General features: G+C 38.8%; 1 protein-coding gene and 1 non-coding gene across 11 annotated transcripts in view; both read right to left on the bottom strand.

The window, feature by feature from the left end:
• Positions 1–17,591, bottom strand: part of ACBD5 (acyl-CoA binding domain containing 5) — a 46,676-nt gene that overhangs the window by 26,346 nt on the left and 2,739 nt on the right. For 5 of the 10 annotated variants that reach the window (XM_054435708.2, XM_054435710.2, XM_054435709.2 and 2 more), the window contains exons 3-6: positions 13,280–13,400; positions 10,068–10,140; positions 1,684–1,798; positions 1,554–1,586 (exon numbers count right to left, since the gene is read on the bottom strand). In XM_054435708.2, coding sequence (XP_054291683.1) covers positions 1,554–1,586; positions 1,684–1,798; positions 10,068–10,140; positions 13,280–13,400 — 342 coding nt within the window. The remainder of the gene's footprint in view (positions 1–1,553; positions 1,587–1,683; positions 1,799–10,067; positions 10,141–13,279; positions 13,401–17,591) is intronic. The other 5 variants (XM_054435711.2, XM_054435713.1, XM_054435712.1 and 2 more) reach the window with 1 other exon arrangement.
• Positions 10,474–10,536, bottom strand: LOC129006991 (U7 small nuclear RNA). Its single transcript, XR_008492175.1, has one exon. It is a non-coding gene; the product is annotated as a U7 small nuclear RNA (small nuclear RNA).

Genomic DNA, 17,591 nt, shown 5'->3' on the forward strand with positions numbered 1-17,591 from the left:
CTCATGCCTTTAATTCCAGTGCTTTGGGAAGCTGAGTTGGGAGGATTACCTGAGGTCAGGAGTTTGAGATCAGCCTGGCCAACATGGCAAAACCCCAGCTCTACTAAAAATACAAAAATTAGCCAGGCATGGTGGTGTACACTTATAATCCCAGCTACCTGGGAGGCTAAGTCAGGAGAATTGCTTGAACCCAGGAGGTGGAGGTTGCACTGAGCCGAGATGGGACCACTGCACTACAGTCAATGTGACAGAGGAAGACTCCATCTCAAAAAAAAAAAAAAAAAGAAAAGAAGAAAACATTTAGTTTTTACTCTGAATTGAATAAGCATGCCTTGTAAGAAGGACTACTTGTTAATATTTGACTTCTGTAAGCAAATCAGATGTAGAATGATGTGGTAGAGTTATGCCCAGCAAGTAGTCAGTACTACTTGTACATGGTTTATGACCGTGACAAGGACCGATTTCAGCACAGGAAGATTACTATTCTGAAATGCTGCCATTATTGTCAATTATTAAAAGATGTCTTATAAATAGCGATGTCAAGGGAAAAAAAGGGGATGCCAGGTGATTTTTATTTAAAGGGTATATAATTTTCTCATAAATTGACTCTTGTGGTCTCATTTCACTCTGCTTTCTAAAAAAAAAATTCAAGATCAAATGTTTAGTTAATACCCACAAATCTTGATTTTATTCAACTCCTACAAGTATGCAAAACATAACCCTTTCAATCCTTTGTGTACATGAAGACAAAATTCTAAAACAAAAAAAAAAATAGAAAGTGTAATCCATGCAGAGATGCTTGAACCGAAATAAAGAAAAAAAAAACAAGCTAAATGAATTAACTGTCTTTCATTAGCTTACTATGCTACAGTTAAACCATAACCTAAACACATCCATTTTTTATTTCTTTTTTTGTTTTTTTTTTTTCTTTTTTTTGAGACAGCATCTCACTCCGTTGCTCAGGCCGGAGTGCAGCAGAGTGATCTCGTCTCACTGCAACCTCCGCCTCCTGGGTTCAAGTGATTCTTGTGCCTCAGCCTCCCAAGTAGCTGGGATCACAGGCGTGTGCCACCATGCCTGGCTAATTTTTGTGTTTTTTGTAGAGACGGGGTTTCACCAAGTTGGCAAGTCTGGTCTTGAACTCCTGACCTCAGGTGATCTGCCCGCTTTCGCCTCCCAAAGTGCTGGGATTACAGGCATGAGCCACCACACCTGGCCAACATATCCATTTTTAAATTAGCTAGTAAATCATTGAATTCTAAGTACTATTAATGTAATTCTCAAAGCAAAATAGAAAACATGATCTATCAAAATAAAACCATGAATTCTGCTATAATTTCGAATATACTAAGTAAACTACCTGGTGTATTTTAATAGCTTACCACTTAAGGGTTAAAATTTTAAGGGTTTATAATGTTTTGGAACTTCATACAATGTGTTTGCTCGGAATGAAAACTCCTGGGTGACAAGATTGTAAGTTCTATAAGTTTGTGCAGAATTCTTTTGACATGTAAATTTTAAACAAAACTTTTACATGATTTCATGATTCCTACCTTCTAAACATTTAGAGATTTTCTCCAGTCGGACTGGCGCGTGAAAGTAGAAAAAAAATCAGACATACAAATATTAATATGTGTATAATATATCAGTTGATGAATTTAAAAATAGGTAAAATAGTCCAACCTGAGGTTATATCAGAACTCCTGCCACTCTTTTTGTCCTCGACAATTTCATAAAATGGACCTATGACACGCAGCAATTCTTCAACTTTCTCAGTCATTGGCATAGTTTCAATAATCTGTAATCAAAAGAAACAAATATTGTGAAATCACAAACTCTTAATTTGATCTCTACCAGTATCAAATAATCTCCTATTTCCAATTTGTCAATAATTTTAAGATTTGATGTTCATAATAGACTCTCTGAAGGATCTACATTAATTACATACTTAATGTATACACACTGTGGCCGGGTGAGGTGGTGGCTCATGCCTGTAATCCCAGCACTTTGGGAGGCCAAGGCAGGAGGATGGCTTGAGCCCAGGAGTTTGAGACCAGCCTTGGCAACATAGCGAGACCCTGTCTCTATAAAAATTTTTTAAAAAACATTAACCAGGCACGGTGGTGTGTGCCTGTGGTCCCAGCTACTCCAGAGGCTGAGGTGGGAGGATTGCATGAGCCTGGGAGGTCGAGGCTACAGTGAGCCATTATGGCACCACTGCACTCCAGGCTTGGTGACAGAGATGCCATCTCCAAAAATTAAAAAATAAAATAAAAGTAAGCCTTTAAAAAAAGTATATACACTCCTAGAAAAGCTTCAAGTATATTAAAGATCTAAAAGTGTTCTCATTTTGAAGACTATTTTACAGGAGCTTCATGTAAAATTTTATTTAATAACCTATACATTGTGTGTTAAAGCTAGGGGGCGCGGTGCAATGGCTCACACCTGTAATCCCATCACTTTGGCAGGCCAAAGCAGGAGGAGGATGGCTTGAGCCCAGGAGTTTGAGACTTGCCTGGGCAACATAGTAAGGGCCCATCTCCACAAAAAAAATTCTCTAATTATCCAGACATGGTGGTGCACGCCTGTAGTCCCAGCTACTCGGGAGGCTGAGGTGGAAGGATCTCTTGAGCCCAGGAAATTGAGGCTGCAGTGAGCCATGATCGCACCACACTGCACTCCAGCCTAGGCAACAGAGCGAGATCTTGTCTCCAAAAAAATAAAGGAAACAAACAAAAAAACTAGGGGCTTTCATTAAATGAAACAGAAAACTGAAGTTAGAGTAAAATTATGATGTCTGTTCTTTAACAATAAGGTAGCGTAGTATTTCTAACAGGGCACAAAAGTAAAGTAGGAAATGGTAATCACTTTCAGACACCTTCATAAATATGGGCCAATTTAGAATCATCAAATTTAAAGAGCAAGGTAAATTAACTGAAAAGGTATTTAAATAAACAGCCATCAATTGGTGACTGATCAAAGAAATTAAAGTACTTCTAGATTTGAAATATTTTGCAGATATTAAAAAGAATAAAGTCAGCTCTGTGTGTGCTAATCACAGGATGTTTAATATGATAACAGGGGCCAGGCGTGGTGGCTCACACCTGTAATCCCAGCACTTTGGGAGGCTGAGGTGGGAGGATCACCTGAGGTCAGGAGTTTGAGACCAGCCTGTCCAACATGGTGAAACCCCATCTCTACTAAAAATACAAATATTAGTCGGGCTTGGTGGCATGCACCTGTGATCCCAGCTACTTGGGAGGCTGAGGCAGGAGAACTGCTTGAACCCAGGAGGTGGAGGTTGCAGTGAGCCAACACCACACCACTGCATTCCAGCCTGGGCAACAGAGTGAGACTCTGTCTCCAAAAAAAAAAAAAAAAAAAGATACCAGAACTGGCTCCCTCTCTCTCTTTCTTTCTTTTTTTTTTTTTTTTTTTGGAGACAGAGTCTCGCTCCATCATCACCCAGGCTGTAGCACAGCGGCACGATCTCAGCTCACTGCAACTTCCACCTTCCTGGTTCAAGCAATTCTCACCTTCAAGCAATTTCAGACACCTTCATAAGTGATTCGCCCACCTCGGCCTCCCAAAGTGCTGGGGTTATAGGTGTTAGCCACTGCGCCTGGCCAAAACCCTAAAATTCTTGTTCAAACAACATGCTTTTATTTCTAAACCAAATACAAGATGGATCATTGGTGGTCTATGGTAGTCAGCAACTCTGATAGGATTACATGCTCATCAACACCATTCCCCACTGTGTTATATGTGTAGGAGGAGGTTGTTGAGAGAGATTACACAGAATGAACTATGTTAACAATAACTGGGTCTAGTGATTGTAATTTAATTTTACAGCTTGTAGTAAATTATCTGATTGCTGCTCCTCTGAATGTACTGTGAAAGGAATGCTTTAATCACAAAATTTCTTTTTGCTAAAGGAAACATTTGTTATGAGTCTAAGGCCATGTGGAGGAATGTTTTATTGTTTATTATAAATATCTGAGTTGTAACATATTTGAATTATAATAATAATTGAGATAAATCAGATTCAAACCAAGAGAAATGTTTACTTTAATGTGACCAAGTCACAACTAATAAATGGCAGAGAAATAATTCAAACATAAATCAGCACCCTTTACACTATCCCACACTGCCGAAATATAAAGACTTCAGTTAGCAGAATCTAGTAAGCCAATCGCATACCACATCCTGACCACCAAGCAACATCTCTACTTCTCAAGGCTTATTAAAAGATCTCTTTCTTAACTTTGTCCTTATTTTTAAGGCTACTAAATTCAGCATTTGGGTTTCTCATGCCCCATAGGGTAAAAGAGTAAACTGTGCACTGAAATGTCAGAACGAAATAAAAGGCATGTCCATTGGCACTAAGCAAATATTAACTGAGTATTCATTCTCTCAACAAACCAGAATTCTAGTAGTTAATATAGTGAAGACACAGTAGCCAAAACAAGACACATCCAAAATTGATGAAGTTACTCTCTTTGTTTTTTCTTTTTCTTTTAGATTCGGAGGGTACATGTGCAGGTTTGTTACAAGGGTATACTGTGTGATGCTGAAGTTTGGGCTTCTATTGATCCAGTCACCCATACAGTAAACAGTACCCAACAGGAAGGTTTTCAGCCTTTGCCTCCACCCTTTTGAAGAGGTCATTCTCAGAGGAAGAAACTTTAAACATACACAAACCAAGAATGATCTCAGCCATTTGCAAAATTATCTCCCTAACACCAATACTGAAATACAAGAAATGGTGCACATGTACACAGAGATACAGACTACACACGCACACACAAACAAGCAGACACAGGCAAATCTCAGTCTAGGTAACTACTACCTACCCTCAGAGAAGATGTTATCTAAACCAAGCTTGTCCAATCTGCAGTCCTCGGGCAGCATGTGGCCCAAGATGGCTTTAAATACCCAACACAAATTTGTAAACTTTCTTTTTTTTTTTTTCTTTTTTTCTTTTTTTGAGACAGTGTCTCACTGTCGCACAGGCTGGAGTGCAGTGGCATGATCTTGGCTCACTGCAGCCTCTGCCTCTGGGGTTCAAGCAATCCTCCTATCTCAGCTGCCCGAGTAGCTGAGACTATAGGCATGCACCACCATGATCAGCTAATTTTTTTGTATTTTTAGTAGAGACAGGGTTTCACCGTGTCACCCAGGCTGGTCTGGAACTCCTGACCTCAAGAGAGCCACCCACCTCGGCCTCCCAAAGTGCTGGGATTACTAGCATGAGCCACTACGCCTGGCCCAAATTCGTAAACTTTCTTAAAACATTCTGACTTTTCTTGCGATTTTTTTTTTTTTTTTAGTTCACCAGCTATCGTTAGTATCAGTGTATTTTATGTGTGGCCTAAAATAATTCTTCTTCCAGTGTGGCTCAGGGAAGCCAAAAGATTGGACACCCCTGGTCTAAAGTTATAAGTTAACTAAGCTAATTTAATATATTATAACCCAATCAAATGAATAATGTTTTGACAGAAATATCTGGTAAGCTGCATGGGCACCAGAAAAGAGGCATCCAAAGCCCCATAATTTTTCTATGTCTATCCAGCACTTTTCCTCAGTGAGAGACATCATTTCTAGATGATGAAAATATACTGGAAAGGTGTAGATATACTCTAAGAAAGCGAAGACTAAATTCCTCAGGCTTTTTTGGTCCAAAATGACCACATCTCTTAAAGCCATCCAAATCCCAATGCTCTATTCTCTGTTCAATGGAATCACTAACTCAGTCTCCCAAGCGCTTCTAACCTTTTGAAGAGTGACCTAGATATCAATTCTGAGTATGCTGATCACTAGAAGCCTATCACTCACTCTAACTTAAGAAACTGGCATTTGTTTTTTCCCTCAACCTGCAAAAGATGTTTACTACAAGTGAAACCTTAAAACAAAAGCCAACCTTCAGTACTCAGAGAAAGTTGGTATTCTAGAGTTGTTGAGCTATGGACTAGACCCTCCGCCATGGCAACTTTCAGGTTCCATCTTTATTTAATTAATTAATTAATTTATTTATTTATTTATTTATTCATTTTCTGAGACAGAGTCTCGCTCTGTTGCTCAGGCTGGAGTGCAATGGTGTGATCTCGGCTCCCTGCCACCTCCGCCTCCTTAATTCAAGTGATTCTTCTGTCTCAGCCTCTCTAGTAGCTGAGATTACAAGCGCCCGCCACCACGCCCAGCTAAATTTTTGTATTTTAGTAGAGACGGAGTTTCACCATGTTGGCCAGGCTGGTCTCGAACTCCTGACCTCAGGTGATCCGCCTGTCTCAGCCTCCCAAAGTGCTGGGATTACAGGCATGAGCCACCGTGCCTGGCCGAGATTCCATCTTTAATGAGACCATCCTCTAATCCTCCCTCTATTACAGTGATTATCCCAGTCTCTTAGAAATCCTGAAATAATTAGTCTGGGGTCATCCTGGGGCATTTGTATTTTTTCACAAGATCCCCTAGTGATTTTAATATGTAGCCAGGGTTGAATACATCCATCTCTTTTTAAATTCAACAGACATAAGGCACATTATTCAAATGTTAGCTGAATATTCTGGAAATCCCCAGAAGACAGCCTAAATTTGTACAAAAAAAGCCACAGAATTTTGGCTGGGCGTGGTGGCTTTGGGAGGCCGAAGTGGGAAGATCACGAGGTCAGGAGTTTGAGATCAGTCTGGCCAATATAATTTGAAACCCCGTCTCTACTAAAAATACAAAAAATTAGCCAGATGTGGTTGTTTGCACCTGTAATCCCAGCTACTCGGGAGGCTGAGGCAGGAGAATGGTGTGAACCGAGGAGGTGGACGTTGCAGTGAGCCAAGATGGCGCCATTACACTCTAGCCCAGGCAACAGTGCCAGACTCTGTCTCAAAAAAAAAAAAAAAAAAAAAGAATTTTGTACTTCTATAAATAAACATTATTGAATGAAACATGCATTTCTCCCACCCCTCAAACCACATTACTTTCCCTCAAAGCTAAAATCCTATTACATTATATTAAAATAATGTTTTATTCCATTAAGTTTTTCAGTGACATTTTATGGGACACTTTATCAATTGCGAAAAGCAATTTTCTACAAAACATAATCTTATTATGTTTACATATATATATATATATATATATATATATATGTTTTTGGTTTTTTTTTGAGACAGATTATTGCCCTGTCACCCAGGCTGGAGTGCAGCAGCGCAATCTCGGCTCACTGCAACCTCTGCCTCGCGGGTTCAAGCGATTCTCCTGCCTCAGCCTCCCGAATAGCTGGGATTACAGGTGTACGCCACCATGCCAGGCTAATTTTTTTGTATTCTTAGTAGAGACGGGGTTTCGCCATGTTGGCCAGGCTGGTCTCAAACTCCTGACCTCAGGTGATCCGCCCGCCTTGGCTTCGCAAAGTGCTGGGATTACAGGCATGAGCCACCACAGCCGGCATTAAAAGAATTTTTTATTCAGTCAACTTTCTCAGTGATATTTTATAGGACAACTTATAAATTATGAAAAGTCACTTTCTACAAAACATCATTCATTATAAAATATAAGTTAAATTAATAAGATTGCTGAAACCTCTGACTGCAAAGACACAAAATGAGATTTATACCGTAAAGAATAATGACAGTGACAGGCCAGGCACACAGTGGTTCATGCCTGTAATCCCAGCACTTTGCGAGGCCGAGGTGAGTGTATCACCTGAGGTCAGGAGTTCGAGACCAGCCTGGCCAACATGGTGAAACCCCCATCTCTACTAAAAATACTAACAATTAGCTGGGCATGACAGCATGCCCCTGTAATCCCAGCTACTCGGGAGGCTGAGGCACGCACCACTGGACTCCAACCTGGGCAACAGAACCAGACCCTGTCTCAAAAAAAAAAGAATAATGACAAAAACTATATTTAAGGAGGTAATTTAACAAGTGCTTCAATTAGTAAATTATTGAAATTAGAATAAGTCACAAATTCAATAATCAAATCTTTGGGATAATGTACTATCCCACAACATTATTTAGAAACATGCAATTTTATTGACTGATAGTCATAAAGCTAAACTCTAAAAATAATTCAAAAGAGTAATCAAATTTGCAATTTATGGATATCTTGATATTTTTAGGTTTACCTCTAAAATTGCACTGTAAACTTTGTCATATTCACAATATGCAATGAAAGTTTTAAAGTGTGAATGAAAAGAGTAAATTATTTTAATTAAAGGAGTTACAGGTATTTTAGCAGCAATATAGTTTTAATCTTTCTTAGGGAAAAAGGCAGAATACACATTGCCTTATCGTCCTCCAACTTTAAAATGTGGCTATACCATTAATTAACACAATTGAATAGGAAAAATGGGTAAATTTTACTTAATGTGTCAATTCAACTTTATGTTATAGAAGTATGTCCTAAAAATTATAAAGAAATTTAAAGTAAAAAAAAAGAGAGAAATAGTTATGAAACCAAAAGGCTTTAGATTATCTTTCGTTCTCTGCTTTTGAAAGGCCTATTTGTTATTGTGTTATTGACATAGTTAATAGCCAAAAGAACGAAACTCTGCCCTTTGTTACAAAGTCTACCAAATAAAAACTGCAAGAATGAAATAAAGGGCATGACTCTGAGCAATGCAGAAGAAATTTAAAAAGAAAAAAAAACTAGTCTAAGTCTAGTAATAACAAATAAAAATTACTACAGAGATTAATACCATCAAATCATATGGCAAAAAACTATTCCTTTTTACAGATTTTCTTTATGTTCAAAGATAATTTATTTAAAATTATCAAACTTAGATTTCACAACCTCTGATCCATGTCTAACATCAAAATGGTTCTTTATAAAAAAGTCTCGGCCGGGCATGGTGGCTAACGCCCATAATCCCAGAACTTTGGGAGGCCAAGGCAGGTGGATCACCTGAGGTCCGGAATTTGAGACCAGCCTGGCCAACATAGTGAAATCCCGTCTGTACTAAAAATACAAAAATTAGCCGGGTGTGGTGGTGTGCACCTGTAATCCTAGCTACTTGGGAGGCTGAGGCAGGAGAATCTCTTGAACCCAGGAGGTGAAGGTTGCAAGTCAGCCAAGATCATGCCACTGCACTCCAGCCCGGGCAACAGAGTGAGACTCCATCTCAAAAAAACAAAAGTCTCTATGATCATCTTTAAAATTCATGATTTCTTCATATACTTGCTCCTCAAAAGAATGCCTTTGACACACTTAAAAGAGCTAGTTAATAATGAATGCCCCTCCTTACTAGTTAGCAGAGAACCTGAAAACTTCCTTATCTTATTCTGCTTCTGAAGGATCTATGTACTCACAGAAAAATGTGACTTCTTACAACAGTCCAGTGATGAGAATACCTACCTCAATTTATGAGTGAAAACTTGCATGAGAACATTGTTGAACTAAGTAAAAAGTTCCAAAGCAGAAATACTTTCAAGAGAGTCCAGCTACTTCCTAGACTCCTGAGTAAGGGACTTCAATATTTTCAAAGATTACTATTTCTACACTTTCTCCAGAAGCTGACTATAGAGAAAGGTAGGGGAGATTAAAAACCAAAAAACAGGCTAGGCGCAGTGGCTCATGCCTGTAATCCCAGCACTTTGGGAGGCTGAGGCAGGTGGATCACTTGAGGTCAGAAGTTCGAGACCAGCCTGGCCAACACGGAAAAACAACATCTCTGCTAAAAATACAAAAATTAGCTGGGTGTAGTGGTGTGCACCTGTAGTCCCAGCTATACAGGAGGCTGTGGCAGGAGAATTGCTTGAATCTGGAAGGCGGAGGTTGCAGTGAGCCAAGGTCACGCCACTGCACTCCAGCCTGGGCTACAGAGAAAGACTCTGTCTCAAAACAAAAACAAAATAAAACATCACATCATCACAGTGTGATATATCTTAGGGAAAAAACACTTATCTTAAGATGAACTTTAATGAAGCAGAAAAGTCCTAATAAATCCAATAATCTAGATTCTATTGTATAACATACTACAGTCTCCTTAAAGCAAAGCAGCTAATTTGTCTGATAACCAAATTAAATTAGAGCTGCTCTGAATTTTCATTTTAACTGTGAATTATTTTCCTTACCTTTTTCATTTCTTCAACATATGCAATCATGGCTTCCTCTTTGGTCATATCACCCAGTGAACTCCAAGCATCCCTAGAAATGAAAATATCCACAAAATGACAAAGAGACGTCTGATTTTAATTGCTCAGAATACAATTTATAGTTGATGCTATAGGGTTACTAATTAAAACAGGCCCTACTTAAAGCCATAATAGGATTGTCTTAAATGTGCCACCATGAAGAAAATTATCACAGCAAATAAACTAGCAAATTAAATAGTATTTAAAACCAATAAGTATATAACCCATCTATGTAGTAATGTACCAGAGACTACAGGCCATTCATAAATATTTGATAAGAATCCTTCAAAGTTTTTATATTATTACAAAGAACAGTAACAGAAATAAACATTTTAGAAGACTAAATTATTGCTTCTCAGGTAAAGATCAGAAAGCCAGCTAGAAAAATTCTAAAAGAGCTGTAACACTCAGGCATGGTTTTTTTTTTTTGAGACAGAGTCTCGCTCTGTCGCCCAGGCTGGAGTGCAGTGGTGTGGTCTTGGCTCACTGCAACCTCCACTTCCTGGGTTCAAGAGATTCTCCTGCCTCAGTCTCCTGAGTAGCTGGGATTACAGGCATGCACCCCCACACCCAGATAATTTTTGTATAGAGATGGAGTTTCACCATGCTGGCCAGGTTGGTCTCGAACTCCTAACCTCATGTGATCCACTGCCTTGACCTCCCAAAGTGCTGGGATTACAGGGATGAGCCACTGCGCCCAGCCAGCCATGTTTTAAATGAACAGACATTTTGGCTAAAAGGTTCTATTAATTTAAATAAGAGCCTAATTTGTATATTTGAACTAAAAATGGAAATGGTTTCTCACTTCCAGGATATTGAAAATGTGAGAGACAGGAAATTTTTAAACCTCTAAATAATAATAGTTCTTTCAAATTTTTGCACGACATGTAAACCTCCCTTTTTATATGTTTTTCCCCGAAGGAGTTTAACTCCACCAAAGGTCAATTCTAGGGGAAAAACATGAAGCAAATAATTAAATCTTGTTAAAATGGGCAAATCAAATTATATTAAATAATAATTAATACTACTAAAATTAAGTTATATTAAATAATAACATTACTATTTCATTTAACCTGTTATTTTATGACAATTCATAAAGATCTTAAAGGAAAGTAGAGTACTAAGAAATCTTAAAACAAGCTTATGGTACTTCCAGTTCAGGGTGAAGAAACTGAGCATCACAATGTGTGGGGAAATAACAAACAAACAAACAAAAATGGGCTGGGCGCAGTGGCTCACGCCTGTAATCTCAGCACTATGAGAGGCCAAGGCGGGCAGATCACTTTAGGTCAGGAGTTGGAGACTAGCCTGGCCAACATGGTGAAACTCTGTCTTTACTAAAGACACAAAAATTAGCCAGGCATGGTGGCACGCGCCTGTAATCCTAGCTACTCGTGAGGCTGAGGCAGGAGAATTGCTTTAACCCGGGAGGCGGAGATTGCAGTGAGCCAAGATCGCGCCACTGCACTCCAGCCTGGGCGACAGAGTGAGACTCCGTCTGAAGAAAAAAAAAAAATGGTGTGGCATGGTGGTTCACACCTGTAATCCTAGCCAAGGCAGGTGGCTCACTTGAGACCAGGAATTTCAGACCAGCCTGGGCAACACAGGAAAACCCCGTCTAGGAAAAAATTTAAAAAATTAGCTGGGTGTGGTGGCACAAGCGTGTGGTCCCAGCTACTAGGGAGGCTGAGGTGGGAGAATTGTTTGAGCCCAGGAGGCAGAGGTTGCAGTGAGCCGTGATGGTGCCACTACACTCCAGCCTGAGTGATGGGAGTGAGACCCGGTGTCCAAAAAAAAAGTGTGGGTTTTAAAACATGCTTCACCACTGGGGAGGTGGTTCACGCCTATAATCCCACCACTTTGGGAGGCCGAGGCGGGCAGATCACCTGATGTCGGGAGTTCAAGACCAGCCTTGACCAACATGGAGAAACCCTGTCTCTACTAAAAACACAAAATAAGCTAGGCGTGGTGGCGCATGCCTGTAATCCCAGCTACTCAGGAGGCTGAGGCAGGAGAATCGCTTGAACCTGGGAGGCAGAGGTTGCGGTGAGCTGAGGTCACACCATTGCACTCCAGCCTGGGCAACAAGAGTGAAACTCCATCTCAAAAATAAATAAATAAATAAATAAAACATGCTTCACCAATTAGCATATTCTGTTCATAATGTACAGTCTAAAATCGACTTTTCTCAGACATTTGTGAAGGCTTCAACTGTATTAAGAATATCAACTAAGAGTCAACTGGGAAAACAGCACGGATGAGTACAGGTACCTGTGTCTATAATTCTTTTAATTTATAGTTTATAATTCGTTTAAGTATACTTTTTAGTTTAGAATTCTTTTAAGTATATAACAAATCAAATTTCTATTCAATTACAGTAGGTCAGAAGTGACGGCTTAAATAAAAAGTTAGCATGGCAGTACTTGAGTCATATTCCTAGTTATTTATTATCTTCAAGGCTCAATACAAACAAGGAAAAGCCATTATTTTTCTTGGAGGCAAAAGAGGCAGTTAAAGTTTGTTTATTTAACTTAGGTTGGGAGTTGCTTTTGCCTTAAAAAAAAAAAAAAAGAGAAAAACTCCATGAAAGTAAAGATTAACTGATAATGTTTCTTTATCTTTGATGCACCTATCCCTTTTGGTTTTACTGTTTTCCTCTCCTCCCCAAGATTTTCCTATTTGTCTAAAATTGTACTAAGAGCCCCTGGAAAGGCTGGGCATGGTGACTCACGCCTTTAATCCCAGCACTTTGGGAGGCCGAGGTGGGCGGACCACCTGAGGCCAGGAGTTCAAGACCAGCCTGGCCAACATAGTGAAACCCCGTCTGTACTAAAAATACAAAAATTAGCTGGGCGTGGTGGCGCACACCTGTAATCCCACCTACTCGGGAAGATGAGGCAGGAGAATCACTTGAACCCAGGAGGCAGAGGCTGCAGTGAGCCGAGATCCTGCCACTGCACTCCAGCCTGGGCAACAGAGTGAGACTCCATCTCAAAAACAAACAAACAAAAAAGAAAACCTGGAGGATAAAAATTGTACCCAATACCTAGGACACTTCTGCACAGAATAATATATAACCACTTAAGTAATAGCCATATGATAATTATGTCATTAAAATTTAAATTCTTGCATAGCTCTACACAAAAAATTACCATTTATATCTTCCAATAGGATCCCAAAATCCAGGCCTTGAAAGTTTACAGGGTCCTTCAGTTGCCTGCTTATAGAAGCTATAAAATTTAAGCATCATTTCATTTGTTGGCTGGAATGAACCTGTTGGAAACACACATTAAATACAAATCACCTGGGGAATACAACTGATAATCTCAGGTTATAAATTAGCTTAGCTATACTAATAGTGATTTTATATTGCATTAATACTTTAGATAATGATTTATTTCTATCTTACAGAAACAAAAGTTATGGTTCTGTTAGTTGCTTGCTTCTTTGATTTCAAAACACTCTGAGATTTTAAACTTTAATAGCAATGCCTAAGATTGTTCAATAAATAAAAGAATACCTGAATAGACATGCTGTAGATATAACCAAAATAACCTGCAAATGTCTCTTTAAAAACATACTAAAATATAGAATAACTATTATTAAGCAATCGTAATAAGGTACTTTTATTCAAAGCTTATGACAAATCAAAACTGACTAGCGTAAGTGAAAAAGTCACATGTATACTCTGCCAAATTTCAAATTCTCAGTAGATAAGGAATTTGGGGCTAAAGCCAAAGAGTATACACTATGGTAGAAAAAGAATTAATCTAAGATAAAATAGATTTCTCACTTCCTACCTCTGTAATTTTGGAGACATCAATTTGAGGATAATTCTTCATATATGTTTCTAGCATATCTATAATTTTTCTCATGTTTAAAATTTTTAAATTGGCCAGTTGTGGTGGCTCACGTCTGTAATCCCAGCACTTTGTGAGGCTGAGGTGGGCAGATCACCTGACCCCAGGAGTTCAAGGCCAGCCTGGGCAACATAGCAAAACCCTGTCTCTACAAATGAAAACAAAAATTAGCTGGGTGTGATGGCACACCCTGTAGTCCCGGCTACTCAGGAACCTAAGCAGAGAGGATCTCCTGAGCCTGGGGAGGTCAAGGATGCAGTGAGCTGTGATCACACCACTGCACTACAGCCTCGGTGACAGAGAAAGACCCTGTCTCAAAAAAAAAAAAAAAAAAAAATTCAAATTGTATAAGCAAGTGCTATAAGTTGCAGTATTCTCAATAACTGAAAAATTGGAATGTTAATGTTTTATAATAAATAGCTGTTTAAATAATTATGATATATAAATATAACAGGACAATTTATAACTGTAGCCCTAAAAAGTTATATTGTAGAAAAATATAAATAATGGTATAAGTTCCATGATCTACTATAAATTTAGAAAAATAAGTTTAAAAACAACATATGTAATATGATACATTTTGGCAAAATATTTATATACATAAAAAGTACAGTAGAAAGATAAACATAAAATGTTTAAAGACTATCTCTGAATAGTAAGTATACAGATTATTTTCCTTTTCACTTATGTGTTTTTAAAAAAGTTTTAAACATCAGTGTATATTACCTTTATAACAAAATTTTGAAAATAAAAATTGTAACAAGATATTTTTTAAAGTTTGTAAATTGCATAAGCTAGCAGTTTATAAGAGCTGCGGGCCGGGCACAGTGGCTCACACCTGTAATCCTAGCACTTTGGGAGGCCGAGGCGGGCGGATCACCTGAGGTCAGGAGTTTAAGACCAGCCTGGCCAACATGCTGAAACCCCGTCTCTACTAAAATACAAAAATTCGCTGGGCATGATGGTGGGTGCATGTAATCCCAGCTACTCAGGAGGCTGAGACAGAATTGCTTGAACCCGGAAGACGGTGGTTGCAGTGAGCCAAGATCACACCACTGCACTATAGCCTGGGCAACTGAGCAAGACTTGGTCTCAAAAAAAAAAAAAAGCTGTGCTGTGGAAATTACCACAGAGATAAACTGAGAACTGGTGTTTCAGGTTTGGCCAAGAGTGCATAATTAATTCTCAAATCACTATAATAATTATCTGTATAATATGTGGACATTTAGGAGTAACTAATAGATACAGTGTTTTCATGATACAATCCTTTGTAAAGCAGAGGGGAAAAAAATGGAGAAACCACAGTTTAAAATGGTCACTTATTTAAATAACACAAATCTAAATTTAAAACATCAAAAGTCTAATCTCAAAATATCTTCAGTAAGTCAACCAAATAAGTTTATTGGCTTAGGTGAATGATATTAAAAATACAAAAACCGAGAACATTTATTGAGTGTAGTCTGTGTGTAAGACACTCAAGTAAGATTTCTGTCCTCAAGGTGCTCACACATGATGTACTTCATATGTATTTGAAATATTAGCTAAGAATTTTAATTTTAAAAGGTTAAGGTCATACTAAACATAGATGCCATAGGATTCATTACTATTTCAGGCCTTAAATAAGGATTGAGAAACAAGGAACAAAAAACTCCAAGATCTTCCTCTTTGCATAATGATTCAGAGCAAATCAAACGGTTTAAAAGTAGTATTACAAAAATATTTATAATCCATTATAACAAACTTCTGCTTCAATTAATATCAACTTAGTTTCAGGGGATAACAGTATACTGGATGTTGTCCAACACAATTACCATTTGATAGGATATCTTTTTTTTTTTTTTTTTTGAGTTGGAGTCTGGCTCTTGTCATCCAGGCTGGAGTACAATGGCGCCATCTCAGCTGACTGCAACCTCCACCTCCTGAGTTCAAGCGATTTTCCTGCCTCAACCTCCCGAGTAGCTGGGATTACAGGAACTCGCCACTATACTCAGCTAATTTTTGTATTTTTATAGAGGTGGGGTTTCACCATGTTGACCAGGCTGGTCTTGAATTCCTGATCTCAGGGACTGCCTCGGTCTCCCAAAGTGCTGGGATTACAGGTGTGAGCCACCACGCCTGGCCTGATAGGGTATCTTTTTTTTTTTAATTAAATTAAATTAAATTTAATTTTTTTGGAGACAGAGTCTGGCTCTGTCGCCCAGGCTGGGGTGTGATCTAGGCTCACTGTAAGCTCTGCCTCCCGGGTTCACGCCATTCTCCTGTCTCAGCCTCCCGAGTAGCTGGGACTACAGGCGCCCGCCACCATGCCTGGCTAATTTTTTGTATTTTTAGTAGAGACCGGGTTTCACCATACTAGCCAGGATGGTCTCAGTCTCCTGACCTTGTGATCCGCCTGCCTCCTGATCAGCTCGCCTCAGCATCAGGCAGCCTTGGCTTCCCACAGTGCTGGGATTACAGGCGTGAGCCACTGCACCCGGCCGATAGGGTATGTTAACTTTGCAATACTTTCTTAAATGTTATGTAAATACAAACTGTACTTTATACGGGTTTCCTAATAAGTGGTACATAATGTCAACAGGCATAGTGGCCTAGAGATATCAGTCTAGCTTTACCAATTTTCAAAAAACTATAAAAACGTGTGCTTTAGAAGAAAGTATAAACAAACTACTTACATAAAACTCTTAGAATCATACCTTTCTATAAACTCTAATAATCAGGGACTTAAAAAATCAATACCTAAATAAGTTCATACACTATTTTTTTATATTTTATTTGTTCTTTCTTACCTTTCAGTCCCCCATATGCCCTCCTCCAATAGAATGTTTGAAATTACAAAAGGTTCAGACAACACCATAGAAGGAAAGAAATTACAAATGGAACACTATTTTGTGTATATTTGTTAAAACTTTCTGAATCTGCACTTAATGAATTTTTATTGAATGATTTGTGTTGAATATTTGTTACCTAGCCAAATGATAATTAATGAAAACAGAAATCATGATATTAAATACTACAGTAATGTATTATTATTGTATTCAGTTAGTTTTACAACTGTGGCACAGTAGTGGCACCTAAAATTACCTTCTAAATATGTTTATTGGGCCGGGCGCGGTGGCTCATGCCTGTAATCCCAGCACTTTGGGTGGCCCAGGAGGGTGGATCACCTGAGGTCGGGAGTTCGAGACCAGCCTGACCAACATGGAGAAACCCCGTCTCTACTAAAAATACAAAATTAGCCGGGCATGGTGACGCACGCGTGTAATCCCAGCTGCTGGGTAGGCTGAGGCAGAAGAATCGCTTGAACCCGGGAGGTGGGGGTTGAGGTGAGCTGAGATTTACCATTGCACTCCAGCCTGGGCAACAAGAGCAAAACTCCATCTCTAAATAAATAAATATGTTTATTGTGAAATATAATTCATATAATGTAGAAAGATATGAATTGAAAAGTACGTCTTCCTCTCTAAGACTCTGCATTTAGAACACAGAAAAATATTTAATGGCCAAAAACTTCGCATTGGTCTATGACATAAAATTACAAATTCAAAAAGCTCTGCAAATCGTGGACAGGGTTAATATGAAGAAAAACCACACCTACTAGTCAAAT

This window comes from Pongo pygmaeus, chromosome 8 (assembly GCF_028885625.2).
Source record: "Pongo pygmaeus isolate AG05252 chromosome 8, NHGRI_mPonPyg2-v2.0_pri, whole genome shotgun sequence".
Lineage (NCBI taxonomy): Eukaryota > Metazoa > Chordata > Mammalia > Primates > Hominidae > Pongo > Pongo pygmaeus.